At 35.9% G+C, this 10,536-nt stretch overlaps 3 protein-coding genes across 8 annotated transcripts in view; 1 reads left to right on the plus strand and 2 right to left on the minus strand.

Annotated features, from left to right (window-relative positions):
• Window positions 1–2,404, minus strand: part of LOC113475097 (transcription initiation factor TFIID subunit 7-like) — a 3,050-nt gene extending 646 nt beyond the window's left edge. Inside the window, exons 1-6 of one of the 2 annotated variants that reach the window (XM_026838661.1) lie at window positions 2,245–2,404; window positions 1,972–2,044; window positions 1,730–1,863; window positions 910–1,006; window positions 418–476; window positions 47–119 (exon numbers count right to left, since the gene is read on the minus strand). In XM_026838661.1, coding sequence (XP_026694462.1) covers window positions 47–119; window positions 418–476; window positions 910–1,006; window positions 1,730–1,863; window positions 1,972–2,044; window positions 2,245–2,304 — 496 coding nt within the window. In that variant the 5' untranslated portion in view covers window positions 2,305–2,404. Of the gene's footprint in view, window positions 120–417; window positions 477–909; window positions 1,007–1,729; window positions 1,864–1,971; window positions 2,045–2,244 lie in introns of both variants that reach the window. The other variant, XM_026838662.1, reaches the window with a different exon arrangement.
• LOC100180597 (heterogeneous nuclear ribonucleoprotein D-like) overlaps window positions 1–10,536 on the minus strand; it is a 20,391-nt gene that overhangs the window by 4,561 nt on the left and 5,294 nt on the right. The window lies entirely within an intron of this gene.
• Window positions 2,499–9,981, plus strand: LOC108950317 (general transcription factor 3C polypeptide 2-like). 3 transcript variants are annotated; one of them, XM_018815770.2, is made up of 11 exons: window positions 2,499–2,718; window positions 3,218–3,593; window positions 4,017–4,249; window positions 4,759–5,337; window positions 5,804–6,036; window positions 6,484–6,668; window positions 6,936–7,093; window positions 7,909–8,088; window positions 8,379–8,561; window positions 9,070–9,182; window positions 9,722–9,981. In XM_018815770.2, exons 2-11 carry the CDS (start codon window positions 3,218–3,220, stop codon window positions 9,921–9,923), a joined length of 2,442 nt encoding a protein of 813 aa, XP_018671315.1. In that variant the 5' UTR covers window positions 2,499–2,718; the 3' UTR covers window positions 9,924–9,981. The 3 variants fall into 3 exon arrangements, with proteins under 3 accessions (XP_018671315.1, XP_018671316.1, XP_026694461.1); XM_018815771.2 differs by having other exon boundaries at window positions 4,017–4,243; XM_026838660.1 differs by lacking the exon at window positions 2,499–2,718 and adding an exon at window positions 2,863–2,995.

Consider the following 10,536-nt stretch of genomic DNA (forward strand, 5'->3'; position numbering starts at 1 on the left):
AAGTATATGAATGGAAACCAAATTGACCACAAGCATATAAGGATACGAACACTGACAGCTTCCATGTCGGCTTTTAACAACCTTTTAACTTCCTTCTCAATATCAGGGGAATCTATATACTGAAGAAAGAAGGGTTTAATGGTAGACCAGTGTTGCATGATATTTTTCGATAAAGTAGAAAAAGCTAGATACTTTTTGGTGGAGTAGAAAACTTATGGGGAACACTGGACATAAATATTAGTTGACGAGTGCTGTTTGTTAACCTTTCGATGCTGAATCACAGTTTTTTTGTGCGGGGAACAGTCCCCAAATTTGTCTACACTGCAATCTTTAACATTATTAACAATAAGGAGAAATACATTTAACAGAATTGTACATCTAAAAAATTGCCTCCTCCTTGACTTTATGGTTATTTACCTTCTTTCTTGCAGTTTTCCTGAATCTTCTTTTGCGAACATTTTTCAATGGAGGTGTTACTGTAATATATATATTATTAGATTAGTTCAATTTATAAAAGTGCGTTATTATTAGATAAGAAAATAGAATTATTGGATCAGTGTTTCCCAATCTTTTTCTCACAACCATTTTAATCTCTTAAAATTTTCCGTGACCTTTAAGGTTAATAGTATATAACATATGAAATACTTTTTGTAAAATTGGGATAATATCAGCAACTCTTCATTAAGTTAATAGGTTTATTACCATAAATTTGGCAAGCCCTAAAACACTACACAAAAGTGCATATAAAAGTTAATGCGCATTACAATTAAATTATATAAAGCAAAAATATGCATTAACTATTTTAAAAAACTAATATAAAGTGGAAAAGAAAATGAAAAGCCCAACACTCAGGGTGCTACTGTACAAAGTGGAAATGTAAAATTATATAAAGCAGAAACAAGCACTTACTCCCATGAGCCCACAGAAACTTCTTATCTTTAGGTCCACCATATTTATCCAGCGCTTGTTGTTCAGCATTTTCCTCAGGAGGTGTGCATATCATTATCTGGGCAACAGGGGATTAATTAGAAACATAAGTACTATATTGTGGGGGATGTGAAACCAATTTATATCATCAATTGATAAAGTATTTATATATTATCTGTAGGCTTAGTTAATATTTAGGTCACTTTAAAGGTAAAAAACAATTTATACATTATAATAATATTGCATATATATAATAACTTTTATTTGTCTCTTGGAATACTGTAGCGAATCTAGCGATGATTTAGAAATATTTTAAACGAAAAGACAGGATATAGCAACAAAACAACAGTTGGTAAAACACGTTTACGGTTAAAAACATATTTACATTTAGTTGGAAGAAAGTAAGCGTGGTCGCTACACCTAGCGGACAAATAAGCTATTTATTTTAATTAAGTTAAACTTCAAATAGAAAACAATACGCAGTAAAGTACCCTAGCCCTATATATATATATATACATATAATTTATAGATGATACACTTAAGGGGTGAAAAACATTCTATACATTAATTAGTAAAGTACATAAACTATTTGTGGTTTACTGGGTGCGTTGGGCGACATATGCAATCTGTAATAAATATGTTTTTTTTTCATATTATATTTTCAACACTGAATAAACTGGTAGAATGAATATTGATACACTGCATGTGTTACAGGTATATAAGATGTAATAGATTCATAAGATGTAATATTCATAAGATGTAATAGATGATAGATGAAATAAAACATGGAAATAACATAAACCTGTGAAAGATCGGCAGTTTTATAGAAGGTTTTCATATCAAGGGTTTTAAGGCTTTCAATAACACATGGAAGGTCGAAAATCTTTGAAGTTAAAACTTCTCCATCGAGCTTCACTGTGCCATGGCGATTGTCATCTGTTAATGACATCATAATAAACATATGACATCATAATAAACATTGCAAAGAGGACAGCGTTATATTTTACACTAAGGTTTATATTTATGTTTCAATGATTTTTTTACCTTGTACTTGAATGGCCAATCTATCCTTTAGATTTCCCGCCAACAATATTTCTTTTAGCTTCTCAGCATGCTCCTGAACAAAGTAAAATTATATTTTCTTTCATCAAAATAGACACGACTATAAACTGCAAGGTTGTATATTGTGGGTGATAAAAACAACAACAAAAATCATTATACGTAAAGTTACGTTAAATTGAATGAGCTTTAAAACAGTTTTGCTAAATGAACGGTTTGCGACGTTTTATACTTGCAAAATATAAAAACAAAACTCACCACTGGTAAACGTAAAAGAAATTGGTTTTCCAATTCATATGGTTTATTAAATATGTCCATTTTGCTATAGGAAACTCAATTTTAAGCGCCAATCTTAAACCTATGCTTAAAGTTGGATTCAGTCATTTCGGAATTTTTAAGCTTCGCCTAAGCTTAGATTAAGCGGTCCTTTCGGCAATAGAAAATGGCGGGAACTTATAGCAGGATTAAACCGGTAATCCACCCAAAGGGAATTTTATGGCTACGGAAAATCCCTAATTTCTTATAAACTCGATACAAGAAAATATTGGTTCTTTTGCTTTGCTAAGATTCTATTGCATTTAGGTCTTGAGGGTTTGACCGCGAAACCGCCCAAAATGTCAGCCATCTTGTTTTTGTGAACCGTAGGTCAACGGTTGAAGTATCACACGCGGCGGGACCCGAACCTGTACCGATATTTTTATCTGTGATTTTTAGCATTTTGTTAAGTTCAAGGTAAACGTAGTTGTTTAGTTTTGTAATTTTTGCATGCAATTTATTTGTTCTGGCTATATATTGTACAGTTTGTATGCATTTAATAGGGTAGGCATTGTATTATAGCGTTATACACACCAGTCTGTTTGTCTAAATAGATGCTTAATGTTTCGATTTGTGCAAGATCATATTATATCTATGCAACTATTTCGAGTTATATACTGTCTATATTCTATTTGATAAATGCATATTTCCTTCTGCATTTCTTAGAGACTGCAATATTCCAAACTAGTACCAGGTTTCCTTTTTATTTTAATGCAATCTTTAGTACAAGAACATACACCTTTATTATGACAACTTTAACTAAGTTATAACAAAACATGACAACTTTTTTCATAAGAGTTTTAACATAACAATTCTAACATTACATTTTTTAAACAACAATTTTTACATGTTGGTTTTAACATGTCAATCTTACCACATAATAAAACCAAACTTAACCAAATTAATTATAATACAGATGCCATCTAGAAGGAAGAATACCGCTCCTCAAAGATTGCCAGCATTACAAGATGAGGAAATTGAAGAGGCGTGGCCGACTGACCCCGCCCTTCTTGCACAATACATAACAGAGCACCCGCTTACCGAGTTTTACTCTGCCCCATCTTTGCCCAAGTTTTTCATGGAGCAGCTCCAGGATGCTAAAAAGACCTCAAAAGAGGAAGGCATTGAGATATACCATTGCAAAGCTTGTAATAATAAGAAGTATAAAACTTTAAGTGGTTTACGATACCACGTGCAGCAAAGTTGTGACCAAGTACCAAGGAGAGCTTATACTTGTTTGTTATGCACCTTTCAACATCAGGAAGAAAGGAATATTGAATATCATATACAAGGTAAGAGATGGAGAAACAGTTTGCAACCTGTTTTGATTTAGTCAAATTAAATTCAATATGGGTTAACTTAATCTATACTGCAGTATTTAGCTGCCATGCTTTTATTTGACACTTTTACTCAAGTGGTTTTACTCATGCTATGCATTTAAAGACTGTTGTTTTGCTGCTAATTCCATTTTTTTTTTTTTTATTAAAAGAGGATTTATGTAAAGGCTTGCAGTTTAATCCCCAATATAACCATATTATATTGTATGTCAATCTCTAATCTATCTAAAAATTACACCATTGGACATTGTCACATAAAAAATCATTATTTATTTTCATAAATAATTTGTTTTAGCAACATTTATTACTAAATTTATTTTTATTGATACAACACATACTCAGAGTTACTGCATAAGACCTAACTTGTAATGTTTACAGAACATCATGTTGAAAAATACCTTCCACCAAAAAACGATGAGAAATATCAGCGTCGAGCTTCAAAACTTGGTCGGATGAAGGTCCTCCTGTACGAAGAGAGCAGCTCGGCAGCTGACGTCATCGATAAGGAGGCGGGATCTGAGTACGAAGAGGAGGAGACTGTGGAAGAGGAGACAGTAGAGGAATTTGAGGGGGAAGAGGAAGACGAGATCTTGAGTAATATCAAGGTCAAGGTATTGGTGGTGGAAGTAATATATTTGAATAAAGGGAACCTGTTTGTAAATGCTAATAATTAACTTAATGAAAATCCACAGATAAATGATTTAAATGAACTAAATAAATGAAAGAATGAGTGTAACTTATTCCTTGTGTGACATGGCAAGCGATTGTCAATATAACACAGTTTTTTCTGTATGGCTGACTTAGTGACCGCTGGGTTGGAGTAATTGCCGTTAAACGTGTTGCCTAAGGACACATACGCCCACAATGGTAGCAGCGTCATAGATGATGTTGAATTCAACCTTTGATACCAGGACTTAAATATGTAACTTTGTAAGAACTTGAGTAAGTTACTTTGGAGGGGATTTTCTTCTGTATGGTTGACAATTTAGACAACCTATTAGTGACAACTGGGTTGGAATAATTACTGTTATGTGTCTTGCCCAAGAACGCATATGCACACATTGTTGGCAGCATCAAACTATAAACCCAATAACCAACTTAAAATCCATTCTTCCATTAGACAGCAACAAAGTCCACAAGAACTCCAAGGAAATCAAGGAGAAAAGTCACGCCAAAGATTAGCAGATTGACGTACACAACGCTTGGTAAACCTTTGAGTAACGCGTTCGGTTGGACGTATTCAAAACGACGGATGCTTGAAAAAAAGTTCCCACATGTGTTTCCCAACTGGACAGCACAATTTACTTTGGGGGATTTGGACACGACTGAAGATATAAGCAACTTTGGGTTGCGTAAGACTTCACCTGCATTTGCAATCGACCGAAATACTTTAAACAAAATTTCCGCTCCAAAAAATTCTAACGATTCAAGTTTAGAATTTAAAAAACTAAACTGTTTTGCGTCTGTGGTGAATGACGGAATACAAAGTGCCACAATGTTCACTGGTGGTCCAGTATGGAGCATGGCTTGGTGTCCTTTCCCATGTGATGTCACATCCCATCAGTACCTTGCCTTGAGCACAAACATTGGTGAACATTATATGGACCCAAAGTTCACATACAAAGATAGAGCTATGATTCAGATTTGGGACTGTGGAGAAATGCCATTGAAATTGAAAAAGAAGACTTCCATGACACATGTGAGTAATCTAAACCAGGCTTTCCCAATATATAGCCAGTTGCCCAAAAGACCCCCAGTACTCTACTCATATTCTTGATTTTATTGGAGGATTTAGATAAAGGGGTTTCTTTACCACAGTCAGTCAACCCCCTTAGGTGCCACATAGTATTATGACCATAAGCATGTCTGGTGTATTATGGAGGCTGATTGCTACAAAGTGGTGAATAAAATAACAGATGTAAATATGTTAAAACAAATGTAGGTTATTTTATTAATGGAGCAGGGGGCCACTGGTGTTGGGTGTCTCTGGAAGGGACCATGAACCATAAAAGGTTGAGGAACACCTAATTAGAGACATCTTACAATTAAATGTTTTTAAAACATGAGCACTTGTTTAGGATTAGTTTTAATCTGAACGTTTAATTCTAGATGTATTGTTTAACTTAAAAACCTACATTCTTAATCATTTTTTCCAATTATTTTAGCCATGTTTTTCCCTTGGATTGACACTGGATGTGGGGCCAATATGGGACATGAAATGGTGTCCTTATGGTGGCCACGTGTCATCTACTCTAACAGGTGGTAGATTGGGTTTATTAGCAGTGGCGTGCGCTTCTGGAGATGTTTATATTATTTCTATCCCTCACCTGCAAGGACGAGATCAAATATTGAATGGCAACACTGTGAATGGGAACACTGGAAAGCATCCAATATTTAAGTGAGTGCAGAGTTTCCTGTTCCTTTCATGGATAAATTAATCAACACATAACCTACCTACACGCTACATACACTTAGTATAGGTAATTTACACACCTTATAAGATGTTTGTAACTAAGCAATACGTTTAGTGGAAAACAGTGTTTTTTGTTTATTTGTTAAACTTTAAGAGTATTTCTGCATATATATATTTTATAAGTTAGTTGTAAAATATGTAAAATTAAAAATACAGACTGGTACAAAGTCATCTCCAATTTTAAACATTAAACAACCCTGTTAGGTTAGCTGGCCAGGAAACAGTGAGTAGAGGTAGCCAGTATTTAATGCTTTATCTACCACAATATGTTATCTGCTGGGAACCAGCTTGTATTTTAGATATTGGGCATCCATTAGTTCATTACAGCTTTCCACATATTGCTTAATCACCTCCTGTGTTTAAAACCTACAGAACACGACCTGTTATCAAGTTATGTCCGGTACGGGGCGAATCTCGGCCGTTCGGACAAACATTTTCCCTCACGTGGTCGACTAACGATGGGTGTGGATTCGTTGCTGCTGGGTTTGCATCAGGACACGTAGCCGTGTGGGATTTAAGGTCGGCTTCATCTCTTCTGCTGGGGGAGGTGGATGAATGTAAGTTAGTGTTGTTAATGTGGGCTAACTAAAATGTGGGTGGCTTGGCTGGTTTTTGATCTTTTGATAAACTCTTGAGGTGGATGAATGTAAGTTGGTTGAATATAGGTCAAGGCACTACGTTTTAGCTTATAACAAAATCTTGAAGGTGTGTGTTTGTTTTGGGTGAAATCTGACTTGAAGTAGGGTAAGACAGTTGTTATAAAACAGGTTTTCTGTTTCATACACCTCGTGAATGTGAATATTTTATTTTTTAAAACCTTACAGATACAAAGGTGTTATACGCATGTCACTCGTTCCGCGCGCACAACAAACCACTTCGAGGCATCGTGTGGTGTCCGTTCGATTCCAATATCCTTGTTACCGGGGGAAACGATCGGATGTTGAAGTTGTGGGATAGAAGAAGAACGGATGCTCCTTTGCATGTTTGTATATTTTGTTATTCTATATGGGTGAAGTTGTACTGTGAGGCACTCCATGGGACCTGAAATGTAGGCCAGAGTTGGCTCATTACCCAAACATTGTATATGCATATTCTATTCTACATGGGTGAGGTCCTACAATGAGGCGTGACAGAAAACCTAAGAATTAGGCTAGAATCGGCCCATTACCCCAACATTGTATATGTACATTCTGTTCTATTTGGGTAAGGTCCTACAGTGAGGCATTCCATGGGACCTGGGATTTAGGCCGGAGTTGGCCCATTACCCAAACATTGTATATGCACATTCTATTCTATATGGGTAAGGTCCTACAGTGAGACATGCCATGGAACCTGGGATTTAGGCCAGAGTTGGCCCATTACCCAAACATTGTATATGTACATTCTATTCTATTTGGGTAAGGTCCTACAGTGAGGCATGCCATGGGACCTGGGATTTAGGTCAGGATTGGCCCATTACCCAAACACTTAGGGTGCTACAACCTATACATTTTGTTTTTTTATGAAAATCTATTTTAATTGTTTAAAACATAATAATATGCCTGACTATTATATAGTAGGGTGGGGGAAGATGGGACACCTTTCACACATAATAATCAAATATCCTGATCGTGTTTTAAACAATTAACAACGATCTATGGGAGACGTGGGGATAAAGTTTTATAAAAAATCGCTGAATGTTTGCTTACTACCAAATTGGAGGAGAAAATAGATTGAAAAGGTGTCCCATCTTCCCCCACCCTACTATACTGTTTTAGGTATGTATATATAAACCTAAAATAATTATATTTCTTGCAGGAAAACAATGTAACTAAATGCAGTTTCACGTCTGAAATGGAATGGCCAATAAATTACAATGGTATCTACACTGCTACCAACAATGCATTCTCTATTCCTCATTTCCACAGTTGTTTGTATGTTAAGTTGAACGTTCAGTCAGATGCTCTGCCCCCAATCAACAATGTGTTCCCAAATAAGGTTGGTTTACTGAGCAATAAAAACACATCGGATAAAACTCGATACAGGGTTTTTAAAATTTAAAGGTATCACTCACCAATTTACATATGTAGTAACTTTTACATATCTGGGCATGAGGTGTTTAAAACAGAACACCTGAGTTATAACGACTGAAGCCGTCCTGCCATGCAAGAATAAATAAGTTACATTCATAAAAACAGCAACTTTTAAATAAAACTGTTTTCCACTTTTGCTGTGTTACCAAAGTACCTAAAACTTTTAGAAAATTACAATACTTTTAACTTTTTTAGGCCACCTCGTGGACAGTGACATCTAGTGACTGGTTAAACTGTGTTGGGGGAGGGGACGTGACGGGGTTGGCCATGATTCATATCAGTAATAACTGGAACCGCGGTAACATATATGTTAAGAAGGTTTCAAGGATGTTGTTGTTCCAATGTGATGTCATAGATGATGAAGTGACATCACAGGAGGTGAGATCATAAAGGGGGTTGTGTTGTAATAATGTTGCCACTCCCATGCCCACAGTAGAGTTGCTGAAGCTATTGCAGTGTGTGGATAAGCAGACATGACTTTTGGTTGGTTTGGTCATTTATATCCTTGTGGGTGGAAACTTGAGTGACTTATCCATGGTTGCCACTCCCATGTCTACAGTCGAGTTGCTGAAGCTATTGCAGTGTGTGGATAAGTAGACATGACTTTTGGTTGGTTTGGTCAATTATATCCTGTGGGTGGGAACTTAAGTGACTTATCCATGGTCGCAAGCATTTAAAAGTAGCCTATTTATCCTTGAATGACAGTGCAACATTAGTCGTTATAACAATTGGTGTCTGTTTCATAACCTCATGTCGCTTACAAGTTACCATGTATGTAACTTCTAGGGTGATTGTTTTATTGTATAGTTGTGCCGTCATACACTTCATGCATATTTGATATATCCTTCATTGTATAATAGACTCCTTATCTATCACTATCACCCAGGTCACAGATAATGAAAGTAAGGATGGTGAAGATTACAAACTAGTTTTCCGTGATGCAGACACAAACACTGACCTCAGCAAAGCTAACAAGCTTGAATCCTACAAGAGATTGAGGTGTGTAGAGATTATTGGGTGGGACTTTTGGTCATTGTAGTGGTTAGGTGCTTGCATAGTAATTGTAGGATACTTTGTTAGTCAGTTAGCGTGCCTGCCTGTAACCCAGAGGTAATGGGTTCAGGACTCAACGCTGCTACCATTGTGGGTGCATGTGTCCTTGGAAAAGACAATTAACGGCCATAGGTAACTCGTAAGCTGGCACGAGGTGTTAAACCTGCATTATAACGACTGTTGTTTTCCGGCCATGCGAGGATAAAGTAAGTTACATTCATTCATTCATACTGGGTTCAACGCTCTATACGGATAGGTAGTGGAAAATTAAAAAAGCCACGCAGGTGCTATAATAGGTATTGTGTCCTTGGCCTAATACTTGGAAATTGTTCCAAACTAGTAGCTGGGAGTGTCTTCTGGCTTAAATCTTAGAGTCTAAAATTCAATAAAAAATAGATAAAGAGACCTTATTTGCGAAAAGATCTTACTTATATATATACTATGTGTTAACACTTAACAGCATATACATTGCATGATATCTTCAGGACATATGATTGCTTCAAGGATGACAATTTCAAGCCCAATTATCCAGCCATCTTAAAAATGAGATGGAATCCGAACATTACCTCGTACACTAGCATTGCTACAGCTACCAACTCTGGCCTGGTTCGAATACAAACAGTTGAAGGTTTGGTTTCAAAAGAAGTGGAAACAGCTCAGCAAGAAGCGATCTCGCAAGATGTTTAATGTTATTTTCACATTTTCTTTTCTATCATTTCGTAAATAAAATTAAAACGCTTTTAAAGGGTTTGCTGTTTTATCTATTGGTTAAGGATTTGGGTTTAATCTGCCTAGAGCTAAATACAACTTAAAATAGAGTTGAATGGTGCATAAAGAAATGCCCACTGGGATTAATAGGCAGCTTAAATGAAGGTGTACGTTTTAGTTTAAGATTTTAAGTGATCATGATGTTGCATTAACAGGCTGTTACTTCATCACAACATGCGTTTCCTGTTTAGTTTAGATGTTAGTTTACGTATACAAACAATTAGTAAGCTGCATGCAAGACTTAAGAGGAAGTCTGAAGCAATGTTGTGTAAATAAATATGTTTTCTTCGAGGGGCAGAGAAATAATTGTTTCAGTTATACTCTATGCAGATAGCTCAATGGCTTATATTCTGCTTGCATAATCAGTATGTTTAAAGGGTTAAGAAGGTAAGAACCATTTTACTTAATAGAACTTATACAAATTTGGTTGCAGTACATACTGCAAACAGGCAAATATAGAATGGAAATAAGTTATTAGATGAACTCACCAGAAGAGAACATTGTTTTTGCTTCAACGCAAGAACCAATTCAA

Source organism: Ciona intestinalis, unplaced genomic scaffold (genome assembly GCF_000224145.3).
Source record: "Ciona intestinalis unplaced genomic scaffold, KH HT000101.2, whole genome shotgun sequence".
NCBI lineage: Eukaryota > Metazoa > Chordata > Ascidiacea > Phlebobranchia > Cionidae > Ciona > Ciona intestinalis.

Bases quoted from the DNA above. Each gene is read 5' to 3' on its own strand.
- LOC108950317 (XM_018815770.2), top strand. From the start codon at position 3,218: ATGCCATCTAGAAGGAAGAATACCGCTCCTCAAAGATTGCCAGCATTA. The intron at 5,338-5,803 runs GTGAGTAATCTA...CAATTATTTTAG, and splicing joins AGAAGACTTCCATGACACAT to CCATGTTTTTCCCTTGGATT. The intron at 7,094-7,908 runs GTTTGTATATTT...TATTTCTTGCAG, and splicing joins GAACGGATGCTCCTTTGCAT to GAAAACAATGTAACTAAATG.